Here is a 21,596-nt window from a genome sequence, read left to right on the forward strand (position 1 = left end):
CACCCAAATATGATGACACTTTAAAATATAATATATTCCAATAAAATGTTGCATTCTAATCAAGGCATTACAAACAAAATATATTTTGGTCCCTCTTTTTTTTATTTACCATTATTGCTAAACTAGTGCCGGGTACGTCATTTCCTCGTCTTAAGATGCACATTGATTCCATCATATATGACAAACACACAAATGTGATTGAAATGCATTTATTGAAGTTTCTCTCAAGAACATTCATAGCTTGAATTCATGTGCACGTTAAGACTAAACAGAATAAAGCTAGTGTCTTGTGTTTGTGTTAAAAGCTCCCAATTTAATATTTTCTTAGCGTGTTTAAGGGCTCAAATTACAAGTTTCACGTCTTATTAGAAAGAGAATGAAGTTCTTTTTCATTTATTATTTTTATTATAATATTGTATGTTCCCATACAGAACAAAATTGACAGTTAAGAGAGTTGCACATCAATAATGCACCTTAATTTTAGCCATTGATCGATTATGGTGAAGTGCTCCCTTTAACTAGTTTTAGAATGCTAAGAATCAAAGCGTGACACTAGAAATGCAGCACCCTCTTACTGCTAATGTCCCAGCAGTAATATGACAAGAAATTAAAAATAAATTAGTAATGCCAAAACTTTTAAATGCCCACTCTGAAGAGGAGATGACTGGAAAGTTCTATTAGGCAGGGGTGAGGGAACCTTTTTTCCAATTAGTGGTTATTTTCATTTTTATTTAAAAAAAATAAAAAAAACATAATTAAATGTTAATTACACAGTGGATACAAAAAGTCTACACACCCATGTTTACGCAGTGTTCTGTGATAAAAAGAAAAAATGAGACCAGCGGAAATACCGGTAATTCAATGAAACTATTTTTAACTATGGTTTCATCAGACCAGAACACGTTTTCCCACTTGCATTTGGGAGATTTAAAGTGTGTCTTTGCAAAATTTAAATACCAATTTTGTCCATACTAATTCCAAAAGACATGTCTGGCGCGAACACAATATTCCTCATCACCATAACAACACCACATACAGTATGTAGTAAAACATGGTGGTGGCATCATCGTGTTTTGGAGCTGTTTGTCTTCAGTTTGAACTGGGACCTTAGTGAAGGTGGGAGGGGAATTATGAACAGTTCAAACAGCAATCAGCGATAACACAACACATTCAGGCTTTAAGAAAGCAAAATGTCAGCTTACTAGAACATCTGAACTTTACTTGGGTTAATCAGAGGCACTTTAATCAATGACGTGTGCTGACTCCCATTTAATATGTCGGATGTGATTAGTCAATTCTAAACACAGCCACATCTCCAGTTAAAAGAGGGTGTGTTTTTTTTTTCAAAAAAACATCACAAAAGCCCCGTCATTTCAACAGGAGCGTGTAGACTCTTTATATCCACCGTTTATAATGAGGACTTAAATATGAAATATTTTAGGGCTTTTTACAACAGTTCCTCTGATGTTTTACTTGTTTTTAGAATTGCATTGTGGGTCAGATCAAATGTCCTCACCGGCTACAGGTTGCTCACCCCTGCCTTAGGCATTTAGATGAGGTACAGTACAGCACACTGAGCCGAGCCTTCTACTGGACCTTGGTAACGGCCTCGTGGATGGATTCAGCCACGTAGTTGATGTTCTTGCTGGTCAAGCCGCACATGTTGATGCGTCCGCTGGCCAGCAGGTAGATGTGTTTCTCCTTCACCATGTATTCCACTTGTCTGGCTGCGAGAAATAACGATGGCAGAAACGCCGCTGCATCACTCCAGATGTGTAACAGCGGGATCACATGTTTGAATTCTTAGCATAGCTGAGTTTCGGAAAGCAGCGTAAATGCAATCAAACAAAAGTGGTGCAAGTGCATGCGTGTGTACTCACGGTTTAGTCCGGTGAAGCTGAACATGCCGATTTGCTCCGTGATGTGGTCCCAGGTTCCTGGCGTCCCCATAGCCTGGAGCTTGGCTTTCAGCTGGGCCCTCATCAACAACACCCTGTCAGCCATGGTCTTCACATTTTCTTTCCTGGAGTCACACAAATAAAATGTAAATAAAATGTGCACACACCACATTCATAGCCATTGCACCAGATTTGGAGTTTGACCGCTGACCATTCGGCAAAGAGCTCAGGCGAGTTGATTGTGACGGCCACGATGCGAGCCCCCTGACTAGGTGGGTTGGACCAGGTGGTTCGCACAATTTTCTCCATTTGGGACAGAACTCTCTTCAGGTTATCGGCATCACGAGCCACCACGGTCAAGTTGCCAACACGCTCATCTGATGGGAACAAGAGATGATTTCTCTGTGGGATTAATTACGCCTTATTTTTAGCAGGTTCTGAACTTCATTCCGGCTGTTCTTTAGTCAGTGGGATTCAACGTACAACATAAATCCCACTTCCCTTTGGGACAAATGTTTTATCTGCTTAATACCAATTTGTTATGATTCTACTTACACAAATAGAGATGTTTATTTACTCATTTGCAGATAAGGGATGATGTCTATTTTTGAAATAATAATGTTACAGTTTAAATCTGGTGAAAGTGGAGTTTAACATAAGAAAAAAAGGCCCAAAAAATAAAGGGCTTAAAAAGCATGAAAAAAAATAAATAAATCAAGCCTTAGTAACCGCTCTTAATACCTGTAGGTATGTCCACTGAATGCGGTAAAACCATGATAAATGGAGTGTAATTATATCAAATCTAGTACTCTGAGATCTTATCCGTGACGAATTGGTGGAACAAGCTCATGTGTTACGTACTATAAAGGCCAAAGTTCTTGGAGAATGACTGGGCGCAGAACATTTCAAAGCCCATAGAGACGAAAAACCGTACGGCCCAGGCATCTTTATCGAGACTGCCCGAAGCGAATCCTTGATAAGCTGAGTCAAAGAACACAAACAGCTTTCTTCTCTGGCAAAGAGCAGAATAAAAAAAATCTTATTAACAAACGCAAACATTTAACTAACACGTCTGCAAGAGGACAACTGAGGCCACAACGGTTTCACTACCATCATAACTTCAGCAATCCGCTTCCACTGCTCCTGTGTAGGATCTGTGCCAGTTGGATTGTGGGCACAGGCGTGCAAGACAAAGATGGAACGTTCTGGGCAGCTCTGAGAAACAAAAATAGAACGTGGTTGAGTGCAATGCATATTGTCCGACACTAATCTAATGCCACACAACAACAAAGGACATTCAACATTTTTAGTGTCTTTGCCGCAACAAATGTGGATAACAAACTGTAATTCACAGCTGAAATGGAGTTTAAGTGCATTGGAACCTCCAAAGTGGAACACAGCCCATTTCATGACACTGGTTGACTTCCATGTAGTTCTTATTTCAATACAATTCTTCCCATATGAAATAATGGGAAATGAATTGTTGTTACAGACTCAAACATTGTTAACAGTGCAAGCAATGATTTAAGTAACAATTTAACATTCCTCACTATCATCGATATATAAGAGATGATGTACTGTGGGAGAATAAAACGAAATGAAACCAGACGTAAGCTAAACTACTCACCCTTTGAGAATGTCTTACTAGGATTGTCTCATCGAGTGGCGTTTAATATGTGTTCCATTAAAAGGTTGGCAGAATGTCTCAGAACACATCTTGAGCTTTGTGCTTATTTTGTCAGTGTGTAACTGATACTTCATTAATTGCATTGTCATATTTTACTTCACAGCGGTTAAAGTATGTCAAGATTTGAATTGGGGCACATTTTTCCAGAAAATTTGGGCTGAATTGCAAATTCTACCAATGTTGGGAGTGTTTGACTTTGGAGGTGTAGTTCCAGAGTTCACGTCCTGCTGTTTACCTCCAAGTCATCAAGGAAACCAGACTGATCAAGGCCTTTCTTCTGTGCATCCCAGTACTTATAGGGACGGACATCCTCGAAGCCAGCGTTGGCGAACACGGCGTTATGATTCTCTAAAGCAAATGAGGAGATAAAGCCTCTTCATTGTGTTTGTACACAAGGTCAGCTCACACTTGAGTCAAGATGCAGTGACCACTGGCGGAGCTAAATGGGGCTCCGGGGGTGGGCACTGGACCCCCTGGAATACGCTAATAATATGTGTGTGCACGCACCTGCAAATTTTATTCAATATAAAAATGGATGTTGATTGTTCATAACGTGTTTCCACGTTTTTGTTTTGCGGACCCACTGAGATAGCCTTGGCCACCCTATGACCCCCCCCCATGGATAAAAAAAAATAGCTCCACCACTGGCACTGATAATGAGCTATTGTGACTAAAACAAGAACACAAATAATGGCTTTATAGTGTCTTTCATGAAGACCAAGGACGATTGACAATTGTAAATGTTCTCCAGATTTGGTTGTCTTTCTAAAGCCTGGTTCACACAGCAAGATTTTTAAATTGTCGACCGACTTCCAAACTTTGAGAGACCCAACACGTGACGAGAAAAAAATCACGGGTATAACAGTTTTGAACGGACCGAGTGTTGGGGTGCAGCCACACGGCAAGATCAACACATTACACACGAACCGATATCGTTCATGAGCGTTTTGATTTTGGATTCCCACTGCGCTTTCTCGCCGCCCCGTCACCTCGCTATCTGATTGGCTGCATGTCACAGTCAACCGGCTGCGTGATCGTTTGTCCTCGGGGCACACCACACACGGTGCGAAGTCAGGCCAAAACAACCCAACATGTTGAATATCCTCGATTTGAGGTCGGACGCCCTCCCGAGTGGCCGAGGTCAGTCTGAGCACACCGCACAGGGCAGGATTATCTACTAAGATTATCTCTGGAGCCATTACAAGAAACCGGGGCCGACAGTGTAAACACAGTCCTATGAGTGTCATTGCAATGAGAATATTTTTTTTTTTTTAAAATGCAACAAATCAAAATCGGCCACTTGAACCTGAAGTGTAAATCCAGCCCAAGTGTGTCTATACCCCAAGTCGGCGCAGACACATAGACTGGTGTCTTTGTGTTGTTGCTTCCATTGTAGAAACGTCTGAGGAACTCTGCTCCCATCTTCAGCGCACCTGTACCGCCAAGACACTGAACCGCCCCGACCTGAATGGGACAGACAAACAATCTAAACCAAGGAAGTGCCACTGGTTGAGTTCATGAACCAAGTGTAACTCACCCTGTTCTCCATGATAGCAGGGCTGCTGTCTCCCAGTGCAATTTTGGATGCTGAGGATCGGAATTCGGGCAAACCCAGGATGGGCAAGTACTCGTGGTTGAGGTTGTCATCATTGGCGATGATCTTTTCCACTTTTTTCACCACCGACAAAACCCACGGCTTGCCTTCATCTGTGCGGTAGGCTGCGATACAAGTTGACAAAAACATTAGACAGGCAAAATACATGAAAATGACCAGTAACACAAAACATTGTTGAATCATAGAATACCAAATTGAGTATTGGTACTGTTAATATGTACAATGTACATTATTCTCCAATTCGGAGCTAAGGTGCAAGGTTTGTTAGGCAACTTGACTCCGCTTGCACTGCAACAAACAGCCTATTGCATGGCATGCATCATGAATCACAATATGATTTTCACGTGACAATTGACGTTTCGGCCTACATTCGCCATCTGTCATGCTGCGTCTTGTTAAAGATGAAGGGATTACAAACTATCAGCATGCTGCACTTAATGACTCAGGTAGGAGCAGAAGCAGCAACGCAACACAGCAGTGCCAGTTACCACACACGCCTGCAGCATTTCGCACAGGCCTCTTTTGCAAAGCAAGAGGCCAGGATTACTACTCGTAATCTGATTACAAGTGACAAAGGTTGCACGGGACTAAAATGTGGGGTTGTTTCACAAACAAGAAGGGAGTTTGAACTCAAATCTGATTCAGTGTAAAGAGGTCATTGTGCGGGTTACCATCACTGATAAACACTAATTGCATTGGAATATCAACTGTTATGTAATGATACACAAAAATGAAAACACCAAATTTAATAAAGGCAATGTAGGTGTACATTTGGAGGAAGTAAAACGGAATTGCAAAAGAACTGCAAATAAAGGGTTTATAATTTCAATCATTGTTGTGTTCCAACTTACCCCCGACACCGAGGTTGACTTTTTGTGGAAACTGGTCTTTATTGAAGTCCTGTGTTAATTTAAACACGGCTACGGGCGTCGCTTGGGGGACCTCGCCAAACAAAGACATTTTCAGCGCTGTTACTTTATAGCTTCACTTGAAAAGCAAAACAAAGTTAAACAGAAACAAACTGGCAACTACGGACTGACTGGGACAAGCGACAAGAACGAGGCACTTTACACTTGGCTCGCCGATAAAGAGAAAGGGAGTGTTACTGGTGCACCAATGGCAATGTGGCCGTGTGGTCTGCGCCAATCATAGTTGGTGAGACATGTCAGGTTAAAGTCAAAAGGCGAGAGAAGAGAACAAGTGGCGAGGCTGCTAACCAAATGGGTGCCTCTGTTACTCGACCGACACACGGCTAAGCCAATACAATTTAGAGGGGCGGGAGATAGGATTTAACTGAAAGTAATAAACTTAGCCACAAGACGGCGCCAAAGCCCGTGCTTACATTGGTTGCAAAGCATGTTTTCCTTATTTGCACAATTCAAATAAGTGATTTACAAGGTTATTGACAGTCAATATTTACTGTTAAAAAAACGTTCACCATAATTAGTACAGGGACTGTTTAGTAGTAGTAAAAGTTTAACAGTTACCTATACACTCAGTGGGCACTTCATTAGGCAAAAAAGTCCCAATTTCTGTCTCTGCAAAAATAATGCTGAGTGGTTGTTTGGCTATGTGTGCCCTGCAAGTGGCTGGTTTTCTTCCCGTGAGTCAAAGTATAGATATTAAAACCTTACTGTTGGTCTACAACGCTCTGAATGATCTTGGATGTTTTACTTCCCTATGTGAGACTTCCAGACCTCAATGTCATTGGGTGAAGACTTATTGAGTGTTTCCAGGACCAGATAAAGTGAAGTAGCCTTTTATTTCAACAGTCCTCACCTATGGAACAAACTTCTCAGAACATATGAGATCTGGTCAAACTGTTGGTACATTTAAATGTGCTCAACTTCATAGTTCACTGCTGCGTTTTCATATATAAAAGAATAATCATTCTCAATTTCAACATGGTTTTCACATGATTTTTACTTGATAATTTCTTCTGTTATTCTATTGCTGATTTGTCTTTTAATGCATCCTTTTTATATAATGTATTTGCATCTTTTTAATTTTGTTTAATCGTTATTTCTTTTCTTTGCCTCTGTAAAACACGATGGACTTACTTATTTATAAATAAACTTGCTTTGCTTTTACAATTTGGTTGATAAATTTGTGCGGAAAAAGTCAAACAAATATTTAAAGGATTCTATCATATTTTGTTGTTGTTGTGATGCTATCACTTTCAAGTGCAAAGTGTGATGATAACCACAGAATCAGAAATACGGATGAATGCGAGATATACATATCGTGCATCCCAATGATGCAAACCGCAAAGCTCATGTCTTGCTGAGAGACATGAGGATTTATTGAAAACAACAAACCGACTTTAGGTGACAGTGTCGTTCTGAAATCACCTTGAAATGGTTAGTAGATTTACTCTATTTTAGTTTCATTATATACATCTAACCGTTTCAGTTTTTTGGTTTGACAGCTATAAATATAAAATTGTCACTTAAAATTGCCTTCATAAGTATTTAAACTCACTTTATATTATTTCGTATTGGGGAAAAAAATTTGCATTTAAATTAAAACCACCTGACTTTGGTGGTTCAGGTGCAAAGTTTTCCAAACTAAACAATTGATGAAATGGAAAAATTACATGCAAACATCATACAAAGGAGAAAAGTTGATTTTCCTATTTCCATCCAAATACCTTCAGAAAAATTATATTCAGTGACTAGAATCACAGCTTGCACAAAAAAAATGCATGCTCTTGCATTAGATCTCGTGAGATGATCACATGAGATTGAGCAGGTGTACCTAACATTGTTATCGTGAGTATACATGTCAAAAGACGAACAATCAAAGTGTCGTTTGAGTTAAGAGCACGTGGTGGTCGTGTAAATTAGACGCTGGATCCTCATCTGTTGTGTCCTGAGGGTCTACACACTGAGCTCTCTTATAAACAAGCTGGCTCCACTGTGCTGTCTGCTTCACTTGAAGTGGTTCATAAATAAAAGACTGCTCACCCCAGCCAACAGCTTGTTGGAAACTGCTTCAGTACTTCCACACGGGAGGCCGGACGCTCTGTCGAAGGAAGATGATGTCCCTGCATTGTCCACATTAAAATCATACTATTGCTTACAGCATTAACAAAGAATGATAAAAAGTGCGAAGTATAAATCTTTGCTCTTCCTTGAGTTTTTTGTTGTAAAAAATGTATGAGTGTTTTACATGGACTATAAAATGTAAGCCTCGGAATCACAATCAAATCATAGGCCTCTGAATTGGAATTAAATCAAATCGTGGGCCTCTAAATCGGAATCGGATTGAATATTGAGTTACCCATAGCTTTCCACCCCTAGCCTGAACTGTAACATACTGGTAAAATTAATATGGTTTCAAAAATGTTTTCATACAGATCAAGTGTCTACATGTCCGCCATGACAGCTTAGCAATTAGCATGGCATCTCCGTTTTTCTTGCCGTCCTCGTTTCGTCGCAACAATACTAGTCAGAAGTGTAGTTTATTGGCTGCCATGGCGGTGATGATTAGCGACTTGTGCTGCGTTGTCACCGGATGCAAAATGAACTTGCGGCGCGGCATTGTGTTTCGCCACATTAGCTAGCTAGCTGTAGCTCACGGGGAGCTGGGGAAGCGCAAAATAAAAATAGCATGCACCACCATTCCACGACAGCAGAAAGCAGGGAGAGCGGGCGGCTGTGCATGCAATGTGGACGCACAGTTTTCTTTTTCTTTTTTTTTTAACCAATGTTGTGTTAATTGGTGGCCCGACACAGCGCCATACTGGTGCTAATGTTGGACAGTGGATTTTCTAAAAACTAGTTGGAATTCAGTGATTTACGCAACAAAATATGACCATAACATTTGGCGGCTCTGTTTTATACAGTGCATCTGGAAACTATCGTCACATCACTTTGCTATTTCCCATATTTTGTCATGACATAGTCTTATTCCAAAATGTTTCCCTCAAGATTTTACACACAACACTCAAGTCGTAACAAAACCACGAAAAGTACCCTATATGTACATACGTATTCACTATGTTTGCTCAACACTTTGTTGATGCTGCTTTAATTGGCAGCAATTCCAGACTCAAGTCTTTTTAAATATGCTACAAGCTTGGCACACCTATATTTGGGCAGTTTGCCCGTTCCTCTCGGGCTCCATTAAGTTGGACTTCTTTCATGGTGTCATTATGGGGGATTGCATTTAATTATTCCACTGTAACAAAACAAAACGTGGGAAAAGTAAAGTGCAGTGAATACTTTACGGATGCAGTGTCAAAAAACGAAATACATATTTTATTTTATTTTTTTTTTTTAATTGATACCCCAGCAGGAGAAAAAAATGCTTTGAATAATCAAAATACCAAAAATATACCAGTAATAATAAGTTATTTGGGGTCTTCTTCATCTTCTGATATGTTGGACACTTTGCCCAAGTATCTCTCCCTCCTCAATCATCTCCTCACTGCATCTTGACAGTCTCGATGTTTTCATTCTTTCCAACCAGGTGAGGACGTCTGCGTAAGCTATCGCTGTCAGCCCTGCAATTATGGGATTTGAGCTTCTGGAACAAGGCTTGGGGGCCCAGAGCAAGGCAGGGTGTGTGATGTGAATGTACCGGCGAGGGGCCCCCGGGGCCCAGTAATGTGACGTGTGAGTCAGAACAGAAGACGAAGACAGAAGAGGCCCCCGGCCAAACGATGCCCACAAATGGGAGTGTCACATCCAGATCAATGAGTGAATCCCCCAAATATAGACAGGGAACTTCTCTCCGTTTCACCGCCTGACAATTGACGTGTCATATTTATTTTGGAATCAGCTAGAGTGCAATAGAAAGCATGTGGGGAAAACAGGGGGTGGTGCCAAGTACTTTATCTGTGTTTTGTTTGCATGCAGGTTATCCTTGCTGCTGCGCTACGCTGACACTCACAACACACAAAGGCACACATTGAGGCACAAGACAGACACATTCCAGCGGCCATATCAATGGAACACAAACAAGAGTGTGTGTGCGCGCATGCATTCCGAGGGGGACGCCGCAGCGCGGCTCGCATGTTGCGATGGCCTCCGTGTGCCTTTCTGGGTCAGGGAGCTGTGGTGAGTGACCACCTTTTTAGCCGCCCGCCTTGTTTGTTTTCTGAAGACAGCATCATCAATTCTCTAACAAGGAGCGAGACACAGTCACAACAAAGGCGACAGGGCCTCCCCATGACTGACTATACGCCGCCTGACACGTGTGCTTTGGTGTGGGCCTCCGCAAGTATGTGCATGCACGCGTTCGTGGGCTCCATTCGATATTGCCACATGCTTTCAACAGATTTCCGCAGGAATTTGGACGCAAAGTGAAACGTTACGTTTAAAGTAGCTTGTTTCTCAGCAATTTGAGCATATGCCATTGTTTCATAGCAGCTTAATTAGGCGTAGTGTAGGGATCTGCCGATCGTGACTGCGTTTATTTTGGAACCTGGGACATTCACAATTTGCTGTTAAAATCGGAACTGAATTTTTGACGGAGGAAAAATACCCTTTACAGTATGTTACAGTACATTTATTGTAGTCTCTTTAATTGAGACAAATGGTTACGGGCTGCTGTAAGTAAACCCAAATAACATCAAACGAGATGACCGCTCAACAAAACTTCTGTGATGGAATGAAGAATGTTGTGTGTAGCTGTTCACTCGCTCTGCGCCCAGCCCCGACTCACTCATCCAATCACAAATAGATCTGTGATTGACAGTCAACGGGAGAAGATGGACAAGATGGCGGCAAAGGTATGCTTTGACTCACAATAGTTTCCCCAACGTATGACTAAACACAATATCATTTTGATGCAATGAAATCCATAAATCGCTAAACCGATCTACAACCGCCAGTTTGTGCTCTCACTGCGTGGATCCAGTGGCTTCAGGTCAGTGAATACCAACACGCTGGCCATTGTAGCATTAACAAAGATTTCAGCTACAAAGCAGCAGTTTTCCACAGGCGCAGGCCAACTCGGTACTGATGTACGGTAACTTCAGCACGTTTCTGTGCGCTCAAATGTTGAGCATCATCGTCAGTATTTGATGATGTGTGCGTACAGTTCTGTACATTGTGTATCTCTGTGTCGGTTAAGCTGTTTAAATGATTTGCTATTTACAGTCGGGCTTGGTCGCTATCCTGTGTGAACAACAGTACAAAATGTCATCACCAATGGAAAGTTGAGCTACACACACCATGGATTACATTACTCTGCTCAAGACTGGCATAGAAAGGAAAATTTTCAGCACATTTCATTCAGATCAACTCGTTTTAAAAATAGTTCCCCGTAACTTATCAGACAAAATTACTCAAGCATAGAAATGTAAAAGCAGCACTGACACTAAATGACATTTATGTTCTGTTACATTCAATACTTCATCCATTTTAGTCTGAAGATAGTAAAAAAGTGAGTAATAGTAAACCCGGCAAATTGCATTTTTTTTCTTGGTATCTAACAAACTCCCTCACTACTGAGGCATTTTGAAATGGGAGGTACCTCAAATACAAGGACCAAAGAGCACGATTCAAACTGACTGATGCATTGAGAAACAAAGACGGGAAGTGGAAGACTCCTGCCATTAATTTTTAGCCTCCAAAAATTTGGATGCTTTACCAACTATTCAAGAAGAATGAAGTGACCTAACGTTATGTGACTAAAAGTAATAAATGTTACTTACACAGCAAAACAAACATTCATTTCTGGATGGCGAGTGCAGCATTTCCCACAAACGTGTTTACATGTTGCAGTCAAGATATTTTATAGCAACGTTGCCTTTTCCCCCTCGAGAGCCATTACACAAATGATCACGATGAACTTAATTCAACCTTTTGATTTCGCCAATGTTATTCCAGCAGAGTCCAAGTATGGTCGTCGGTTAGGGAGGATAAAAAAAAAAAAAAAAAAGGTCTAAACATCCTCCGCCACGTCTTTATCTACTTGGCCTGTGTGGCAACCGGAGGATAAACATATTTAGGTTGCACGTTTCCGCCAAAACGACATTCCCGACACTGTAGATCCCACACAGCACAGCCCTTAAATCTCCCTGTTAACACTCATATATACAAACACACACCTGCTAGGGCAAGGCCGTCTGGGAGAGAATTACAGCAAGCTAATTTATGGGACCCGAGGGAGGGCAAAGGCCAGGGGATCCAGACTGGTCACTTCCTCCTCTCATGGTCTCCAAGTTTGGCATGAACCCTCCTGGATCGCAAGAACAGGGCAGCGGCCGTCTGTCAGGAAAAGAACAACAAGAAGTGATCATTTGGGTGTCTCCCAAACCCAATAAACAGAAGGAATTGCAAGAAGAAAAAAAAAAAAAAGGTAAGCAGGTTAAGGCGAGGGTCCCATGCTCAAGCTGCGGCCTCCCCATTTCCTCCAGAGAGAAGGCGCTGTCATCCGTCACTCGGCCCCAGGCAGCGGTACAATAGCGTAACCTCGCTCCTGGCTACTGACACCATCACATCGCGCTGCTGATAAGACACGGCTTCCGGCACTGAGAATTCAACCATTAATGACAACACAACGGTTTGGTCCTTTGCCATTACAGTACTTTGTATTACAATATTAATGATGGCCGTGAGATAAAAGAAGAGGAAAGTCGAATGCACCCAAGGTCGTCCATTTTGTGAATAAAAAAAAAATTAGGGGCACAACAGCACGCAATTTCAAGATGTCGTGCAGCATCAACAGTTCTCTGACCTGTGATTAGTGGATTAGAGGATTAGCGCTGAAGGCGTTTAGCTTTTTTTGCAACACAACAAAGGGTGTTAAGCGAAAAACTTGTTTTAGCTCTTATTACTGACAGTGCTAAACTTATTTTCTCCACTTGTATGACTGTTAAGCTGCTATCTCACTGAGTGGCGAATGCTTGTGAATGCTTGCAAACGTAGCAAATGTTGAGTTGTCATCAGGGTTCGTAAAAGGTTGCAAAGATGTTCACACATTTTTTTTTTTTTACTTGCCCCAAACAGTTTTTCATGTCGCCAAGAAATTGTGAACACGTTCCTTTTGCAACCTTTGAAGAACCCCGATGACAACCCAATATTCACTATGTTCGCAATTATTCATCGCTAAGTGAGATACCAACTTTAGGAATGTTAAAAAAGAAATCTATAAATGGAATAAAATCCTGACATTGAAGAATTTTATTTTATTATTTTATTCTAATATTAAGTCTTGCCATTAACAGTAGGGTCCGACCGATTAATTGGCCAGCCAATATTAGCTGAGCCGATATTAACTCTTTTAAAATCGTCAAAAATTGGCCAATTTTTTTTTCTTCATATCAACACATTACGACATAAGATAAAGATTCCAATGGCCAATAACAATTTAAACACCACCACCCCCACAAAAAGATTTTCACACATTAACTAATAACAACATAAGACAAAGACAATGACAGTGAAACACAGACAACCCACCATCACAAAAAAATACCATAGGCCAAAGTATTGTAAAACAGTCAAATGTTCTACTATTCATTATTTTATTTTTTTTATTATTATATTTTTTAAATTAATATTGGAATCGGCATCGGCTTCAATAATCCATATCGGTAGGGCCCTATTAACAGATTAACAGTGGTCAATTTATTGTTCCACTTGTATGACAGTTAAAAATGTTTTAAAAAGGAAATGTGGAATATGCATTAGATCAACTTTAGGCAAGATTGAATGTTTTAGCTCTTGATACAAACAGTAGTTAACTTTTTTTTTTTTTTACACTTGTATGACAGTTAAGAAAATTAAGAACTTTGCATGCCATTTAAGTCAAGCTCGAATATTTTAGGTTTGAATATTAACAGTGTTATGTTAAAATCATTCCATCCATCCATCCATTTTCTGCAGTGCTTAACCTCACTAGGGTCATGGGTCAGCTGGAGCTTATGCCAGCTGGTACACCCTGGACTGCTCACCACCCAATCGCAGGCCACAAATGCAAACAAGAATTTACACTTACTGACATTAAAGCATCTTTAATTAACCTAAGACTGTTATTAAAAAATTGCATGAAAAGCTAATAAATGTTTTATGACAAACTTACATAGCAAACTTTTATCTTCCCATTATTTCACATGCAAAAAAATGTAAAGTGTTACCCGAGGCTTGCATGCATTCTGCATGATTTTTCTTTCGGGAAAAGTGTAACAACGCCAAAAAATTCTACTTTTAGTCTACAAAACAACATGAAACCTCCCCAGGAACTTAGGAAGACAAGCTTGAAACCACCTCGCTACTGTACGCATGTATCATCTCTCAGCAAATAAATAGTGCACCATTACACCTGTGGGGAACAACGACACTTGTGAAAAGCCCCCAAACAAACACTGGGAGGTGACGAATGCTTATGTTAGGCAGTATTTACAAGTGTGATAAAAGACATTAAACTCCTCTTAGTTTTACACGGGACGACCCCACGAGGGAAAGTTAAGCAAACTGCCTCTTCGGGGCCTTCAAACTTGCACAAATTGCTGAGTGGACACACGGACTGTGATGAAATCGATTTCAGCAGTGTGAGTGAGAGTACACCTGCTATTCTGCAGAGACTTCTGCTTCAACAGGTTTGTCGATCCAATACATGGAGACAAAGCTGGAACTAGTTGAAACCTGTTCAGCAACGCCTGGCAAGCTACCAATTCTTAAAGTTTTCAAGCAGCAAGTAAATTGAGAATGATTGAAATTTGACTGCTGAGTGGGTGGAAAGTGTCTATGCGGAATTATGGGAGCTGCGACTTATCTTGTTCATAAAACGGCAGCAGCCCGACGACCTCTATGCGGGTCCGACCTGGGGCTTATCTCGTGACGATTCGGCGATGAAGATGATGTATTGGCGGCGAGTATGGCGAGCAGCTCCTTGACACTCTGACGGGGAGTCTGGGTTTTGTTACAGGCAGGAAACAGACTCTTCCGCTCCGTAAACAAGCTAGCTCCCCTGGTCCACACTTGTAGGGGGGCCAAGGGCGGCGTTGGCACGCCTGGTCTCCTGCCTGTAATTAATAGCCGCCATTTTAAATTGAAGACATAGGCCCAATCCCAATACCCACACTTGTACCCTTGTGCCCCTCATTTGCGCATTGCCGCCGAGTACGAGGGTAGGGTGTCCCAATTATGCGAAGTGCTCTGTCGCCTCGCCCTCTTTGCGCCCTTGTTCCGCACTTCGGCTGTGCCCGCATCCATGGCCCTCTAAACCGAAGCATATTACCCACAATTCATTGCGGATTTGATCAACATAGCGGGAAACTTTCAACACTTGTCGTAAATCCTTTAAACGAGCTAAAAAAATAAATACAATAAAAAGGTCACTTCAAGAATAAAAATCGATCCGTTACAAAGTTCATCATTTGTATATCGATGTTTTAAAGTCACCGTTACCTGTTAGCGTTTACCTACGTATTTTGTTCTTGTGTAGCTGCCGTACTCAGCAACCTTCTTGCGAATGCGTACATATCGTGCAAGAGCCGCAAATAGTAATGGAGCCATAGCTCCCATCGACTGGAAGACTGAGACCGAGTTTTACTTTACTACTACTTTACTTAAGTTTTAATGTAATTTTAAACAGCAAAATTGCCAAAACAACAACTTGTGCCGCCATGCTCGCTGACGCAGGGGCATATATCGATGACGTCACGTGCAGTGTCCTAATTCTGCAAGTTTTATACACTTGTAATCTGAGCCCTCGAACCTTCGTGTCTTCGACTACGTGTGCACCTCAGCGAAGACCGTAGGGTGCAAGTGTGGGTATTGTGATTGGGCCATATAGACGTATCAGGCTAGCATGCTTAGCATTCCTTTCATAATTCGAATAATTTCAATATTCCAAGTGAAATGCACATCTTTACAGAGCTTTAATTGATTATTAAGTGCCTTAAACCGATGGCGATTAGCCTTTCAACTTCATTAATTTGTAAACACAACTGTAACGTCATATTTTACACAAGATGGTCATTTGCGGGTTGTTCACTTGTTGCTTTAACACTCAATAAACATGATTAAATAAATATTTTGGAAACACCATCTTGGTGTGGGCGTGTTTTGACAACCACATTCCACTCAAGTCAGATGAAAATGAATGGTCCGAATTCGTTCAAAATCACATTAAAATCATTGTATTAAATTGTCTTCTCCAGGTTAAAAGTGATTCAAATAGCATTCGAATCTGGTTTGAAAACCACGTGTTTATTTTCACATTTCAGACCATAATTCCTCTCTGTTTTTAATGGCCCGTTTAGGGGTAAAAAGACACGTTTGTAAACCGCAGCAAGGCCTAATCTAAACAGCATCTCCTGGATGACGAGCGGATGAGATTAAACCAGCATGCTTTCCTTTTCTTTCCACACGATTTAGGGCCAATGGGCCCTCGGAGCCTGGCGCCTGCACTTGGGCCACAGTAGACAGGTAAGAACAGAGGTGTCCCCTTTCAACAAACACCCCCCGACACGTCGATACAGTTCCGATGTTTATTTAAGTACTTCGGATCGGAGTCAAATTAACTTTCACAACGCAGTCGGCAATACGCAATCGATAGATGTATGATTTTATTTTGTCATTTTTTTAATGCTCAAAATGTGACAAATGTAAAGGGGAACATTTCATCTCGTTTCACTCTTAAAAATATAGCGTTAATACACAAATGCTCGTGTAATAATAATATTAATATATCACAATATGTAACAACGTACGTCAAATTGGACTAAAATGCTGATACAGAAAAGATTCCCATACTTAAATCAATTAAATTCAACATTGCTTATGATGGTTTTCATGTTGAGGCTGAGTAAATCTTAATGCAATATTAATACGTTAAAAATAGACGTTACAAGTCTAAAATACATCCTTGGACATCCTTTTCTGGAGTATTTCGCACCGTCTGAGCGTTATCTTATCCTTTACAGCCGAGAGAGGAAACAAAGATATGCCTAATCTATAGTGGTAATGGGACGATTTGGATGGAGGGGGGTTGTCATTCAGCACATGATAAATGCTTTTTCAACTTTTTGATGAATAATTTACTTAGAGCGGATGTGCGTTTTGTGATGTATTTGCAAAAATTGTCAACTTTGCGGTGATTCCTCTTGGTGCTGAAACGATTAAATACAAATAAAAATAAATATAATGAAGGATGAACGCATACATCCTGTATATATATATATTTTTACTTTAAGTATAAAGTATTTTTTAAGCACAATAAGAGCAAAATACTTAAAATACTTTTATTGAACCTTTATCTGCAATATTTTTTAATTGAATAATTATTTTAGTGCAGCCCCACCCCCCAGCTACTTATAAACAGTATTAATGGTCAAAGTAGGATAACAAATACTTTTTAGGAATAGGACCTCTGCCTTAGTCTTTTAAACACAAAGCGAGAGAAAGAGAGAGAGGGAGAGAGAGGGAGAGAGAGAGAGAGAGAGAGAGAGAGAGAGAAAGAGGGAGAGAGAGAAAGAGAGAGATAAAAAAGAGAGAGAGAGAGAGAGAGAGAGAGACAGGTTGGATCGCTATCAGTTCCTTCAGGGAGAGAGAGGACAGCATCTTGGCTCATCCAGCTCTTTCTCTCTTAACTCCAACCAAACAAGTTCGCCACCCCCCCCCCCCCCCCACTTTCCCCCTCTTTCCCACCTCGCCCTGCAGTCATCGACGTGCAGCTGAAGGAGAGGGATGTCTCCACAGACAGTCTTGTTTTGAACGAAGAAGAAGGGGCAAAACACCTTTACGTACGGAGCTTTCTATTTGGACGCATAATAATTTTTTTTTCTACCGGTGGACACCATGCTCCCCAGTCCGGTTATAACATCCAGTACGCCTTTTTCGGTGAAGGACATCTTGAAGTTGGAGCTGCAGCAGCAATCGCAAGAATTCCAATTCATCTCGTGCCTCTCGGGTCTGTCCGGCGCACTTCCGCTGCAGTCCGGTGCTCTCCGAGCCCACTCGCCGCCCTCCTGCATGCTGGCCCGCAGGGACAGCCCGAGTCCCATCAGCTCCGAGAGCGACGAGAGGATGTCGTACCTCGGCACGCTCGCCGGACCCGACCGGCTGCACTCGGAGTCCGGGCTGTCGGTGGAGATGTTCGGCAACCCGGCGCAGATGCACCCCGTGGACCTGGAACTGGAGACCGAGCAGGAGGACCGAGACGCCAGTGAGTGCACCACACAACTATTAAATATATTCATTAGTAAGCTAGTGTTCATGTCATTTTTTTTAACTTGCAAAACTCATTTAAATCCACATTGCTCGAATTCCGCGTTTCTCCACGATTAATCAAATATTATTTGATGAAGGCAGTGACACACCTGATGCAAAAAAAAGAAAAGGTACATGACCTTATTGTTGAGATAAACGCACGAGAGCTGACACAAGAATTTTGAAAAGAAAAAAAAAATCACTTTTGACAGTTGGGTTTTGATTGACACTTTCATAGAGGCATTCAGGTAACCATTTGTTCCCTTTTTTGTATCTGCACTGCATCATATGACAGGAAATGTTTCTAATATAGTTTGCCTTTGAAATCAATCTGAAGGCGAGCATTAGTGCATATATTCGATAGTAGACCTCATAGTTTGGGTGTTTATGAAAGGAACATATTGAAACACCTGCGTCATTTTACACTACTGCAAACCACAACCACTATAATAAACATATTCTGGCACTCAAAACTGAGCACCATTATCTTCTTGTATTATATCTCACCAAATACGTTCGGTAAAATGAAGTGACCAGTGAGTGAATGACCAGTGTCAATTCAACCTCTTTTATAATTTTATTAAAGTTAATAGACATTGCACTGGCAGTTAAATATATATTCAAATACGTTAAAAGCGTTGTCTGAAGTTTTGCTTCAAATAAATATATCCGACGAGAAACAACCGCATTTTGTGCCAAATTAAGTTTTGTGCCAAATACGATCATCTCACGAGGAATAATTTCGTTTTTAGAAAGATTTGAATTTGAAGTATTTAGTATTCAAGAAGCCTTATTTATGTGTGAAAGAAATTAACAATAAAAGCATCCCACGTAAAATAATGACATTTTGAGTTATGCTTTGATTTTTTTATATCAATTTTAAAATATATATTCTTAAATTGGCATCATTTTTGTGTCAAATAAATAAACGTAATGCAGAATAAAAATCAAGTTTTAATCATATTCGGAATTTTTACATCAATATTCTAAAATATTCCTAAATTGGCTAATTTTTTGTGTGTCAAATAAGCATCTCATGAGATTTAAAATTGTTTATATCATTATCGAAAAATATCTAATTAAAGTTACCATATTTTTGTCCAATAAATGTACAACTCATCTCACGAGAAATAATCATTGTTTAAAAATGTTTTGAATTCATAGTCATTTCAATTGCAGAAAGTTTTAGATAGATAGATAGATAGATAGATAGATAGATAGATAGATAGATAGATAGATAGATAGATAGATAGATAGATAGATATAGATCACGTTTTTAATAAGAATGTCTTTTGTTTTTAATCTATATGAATATATTATTAAACATTAATTTTTCAAATGAAAACATGAAAAATAATTACTTTGAATGGGAAGAAAATATATATGTAATTGTATTTTTAAATTTCCTTCTATATAATGTGAAAATACATGGAGTGATGCAGATTTGATGTATTTACTGGATATGAATGTCGTGAAATTGTATTTACAATTTGCATGGGTCGTCACGCAGAGGTCGGCGGTGCGTCGCGGGGCGAGGAGGCCGACAAGCCGCCCGGCAAGCAGCAGCGGACCAGGAGAAAGCCTCGGGTGCTCTTCTCCCAGACGCAAGTGTTCGAGCTGGAGCGTCGCTTCAAACGGCAGCGCTACTTGTCCGCCCCGGAGAGAGAGCACCTGGCCGGCTCGCTGAAACTCACGCCCACGCAGGTGAAGATCTGGTTCCAGAACCGGAGGTACAAATGCAAGAGGCAGCGGCAGGACAAGACTCTGGAGATGGCCGGACATCACCACCACCACCATCACCATCATCACCCGTCGGGTCCACCGCCGCCTCCGCCGCCCAGGAGGGTGGCCGTGCCGGTGCTGGTGCGGGACGGCAGGCCTTGTTTAACTGGATCCCCGACCTATAACACTTCCTACTCAGCGGTGGGAGCTCCGAGCGCGTACGGCTACAACGGCTACCCGACCTACAGCTACAACAACTCGGTGTACACCAATACTTACTCTTGTACTAGTTTACCTGCTCTACCGGCCTCCAACAGCGCCGCCAACGCCTTTATGAACATGAATTTGGGACCCCTGGGCGCGCAGACGCAGAGCCAGTCCGCGCAGGGGGCGGTTGTCCCTCCGTGCCAGGGAACTCTGCAAGGCATCAGGGCTTGGTAACGCACCTTTGGACGCACAGCTTGGATGTATACCTTTTGGAGATGATGACTGTATTCTGTATGGAGTGCAACGATGCGAGATGTCAAGGTTTGACTCTTATAAATGCAGTTTATCCAAGGTGGACTAAAGCTTTTTGTTTACTGAATGTTGTCAATGAAGATGCTTTAATGTACAGCTAAGGTCATCCATTTGAACGCTTAACGCAATGAATTACCACAAGAGAGGATATTGATCTTGAGGCATCATCTTTTGGATATGTTCATTTTTATTGTGATATATAGGCTAAATAATTTTTTCCCTTCACAACATGCACGTGTGACACATTTTTTGTAGTGAATTAATGGAGCAGTTGTATTTATGGCTGTTTACGCCCGTCAATAAACTGATAATTATATGAAATAATAAAATGATGACATTGGCATTCATTTTTAAATTTTGTTTTGAAAATGTGTACGTGTGTATACAAAAGTGTTTGCGAACAGATTTTCATTATTGATTTATCACATTTTTACATTCAACTCAATGAAAAATCAACAGAAACTTCGAATTTGCTCTACTAATTTTCTTTTTTCATTAAAAAAAAGTCATGCAAATATTTTGTGCTACATTTAACTCTCTAGGCACGCTAAAGGGAAATACTTACAAATTCAAAGTAGGCCTACACCTAAAGCTTTTTTCTCCCACCCCCATTTTGTATTTTATTTATAACGATCTAATTCAAATACGATCCATTGTATTGAGGTATTCAAAAGGTTTTTATTATTTTCATTACGTTCTTCACGCCACAGGTGTGCGCCCGAGTTTGACTAAATTTCAAGTAGTTGTTTGCAATAAGGTCCATACGCAAAATTCTTATATTTGTATTTTCAGAAATAATATATTGACCAGCCACCAACCCATTCAATTACAATACAAGGAAAATTCAGCGGAAATACAAGTTAAGTATGTGACCCTCCACCCCCTTTAGACTTTAGCCATATATCAGGAAAAACCCATAATCTATTGCCAGCTAAATGAGATTAGATATAAAAACAATACAAAAAAGTCAATTTAAAGTTACAGTA

General features: G+C 40.7%; 3 protein-coding genes across 7 annotated transcripts; 1 reads left to right on the plus strand and 2 right to left on the minus strand.

The window, feature by feature from the left end:
- Nucleotides 1-193: 193 nt before the first annotated feature.
- Nucleotides 194-6,326, minus strand: got1 (glutamic-oxaloacetic transaminase 1, soluble). Its single transcript, XM_086045343.1, has 9 exons — nt 6,052-6,326; nt 5,123-5,304; nt 4,926-5,049; nt 3,821-3,933; nt 3,009-3,113; nt 2,760-2,910; nt 2,110-2,275; nt 1,881-2,023; nt 194-1,727 (listed from the first exon to the last, which is right to left on the minus strand). The coding sequence occupies exons 1-9, from the start codon at nt 6,158-6,160 to the stop codon at nt 1,588-1,590; spliced, it is 1,233 nt and encodes a 410-aa protein (XP_085901469.1). The 5' UTR covers nt 6,161-6,326; the 3' UTR covers nt 194-1,587.
- On the minus strand, nt 6,060-15,787 carry LOC147139891 (uncharacterized). 5 transcript variants are annotated; one of them, XR_015088681.1, is made up of 6 exons: nt 15,583-15,787; nt 15,245-15,375; nt 14,978-15,179; nt 12,261-12,420; nt 8,167-8,224; nt 6,060-6,142 (listed from the first exon to the last, which is right to left on the minus strand). XR_015088681.1 is itself a non-coding variant. In XM_086045344.1 (5 exons), exons 1-4 carry the CDS (start codon nt 15,636-15,638, stop codon nt 12,300-12,302), a joined length of 510 nt encoding a protein of 169 aa, XP_085901470.1. In that variant the 5' UTR covers nt 15,639-15,787; the 3' UTR covers nt 8,168-8,246; nt 12,261-12,299. The 5 variants fall into 5 exon arrangements, 3 of the variants coding, with proteins under 3 accessions (XP_085901470.1, XP_085901472.1, XP_085901471.1); XM_086045344.1 differs by lacking the exon at nt 6,060-6,142 and having other exon boundaries at nt 8,168-8,246; XM_086045346.1 differs by lacking the exons at nt 6,060-6,142; nt 8,167-8,224 and adding an exon at nt 10,907-11,325.
- Nucleotides 15,788-17,779: 1,992 nt separating this feature from the next.
- nkx2-3 (NK2 homeobox 3) lies at nt 17,780-20,844 on the plus strand. The gene is made up of 2 exons (XM_086045218.1): nt 17,780-18,325; nt 19,880-20,844. Exons 1-2 carry the CDS (start codon nt 17,959-17,961, stop codon nt 20,530-20,532), a joined length of 1,020 nt encoding a protein of 339 aa, XP_085901344.1. The 5' UTR covers nt 17,780-17,958; the 3' UTR covers nt 20,533-20,844.
- Nucleotides 20,845-21,596: the final 752 nt, after the last annotated feature.

This window comes from Filicampus tigris, chromosome 11, assembly GCF_054856515.1.
Source record: "Filicampus tigris isolate MCC_2025a chromosome 11, RoL_Ftig_1.0, whole genome shotgun sequence".
NCBI lineage: Eukaryota > Metazoa > Chordata > Actinopteri > Syngnathiformes > Syngnathidae > Filicampus > Filicampus tigris.

Coding starts and splice junctions, on each gene's coding strand:
- nkx2-3 (XM_086045218.1), top strand. CDS start 17,959: ATGCTCCCCAGTCCGGTTATAACATCCAGTACGCCTTTTTCGGTGAAG. Junction 18,326..19,879: donor GCAGGAGGACCGAGACGCCA/GTGAGTGCACCA, acceptor GTCGTCACGCAG/AGGTCGGCGGTGCGTCGCGG.
- got1 (XM_086045343.1), bottom strand. CDS start 6,160: ATGTCTTTGTTTGGCGAGGTCCCCCAAGCGACGCCCGTAGCCGTGTTT. Junction 3,934..4,925: donor TGTGTCTGCGCCGACTTGGG/GTATAGACACAC, acceptor CATTTGCTTTAG/AGAATCATAACGCCGTGTTC. Junction 2,911..3,008: donor GGATTGCTGAAGTTATGATG/GTAGTGAAACCG, acceptor GCTCTTTGCCAG/AGAAGAAAGCTGTTTGTGTT.
- LOC147139891 (XM_086045344.1), bottom strand. CDS start 15,638: ATGTACGCATTCGCAAGAAGGTTGCTGAGTACGGCAGCTACACAAGAA. Junction 15,376..15,582: donor GCTACACAAGAACAAAATAC/GTAGGTAAACGC, acceptor GCTTCGGTTTAG/AGGGCCATGGATGCGGGCAC. Junction 12,421..14,977: donor CGTCACGAGATAAGCCCCAG/GTCGGACCCGCA, acceptor TTTTCCTGACAG/ACGGCCGCTGCCCTGTTCTT.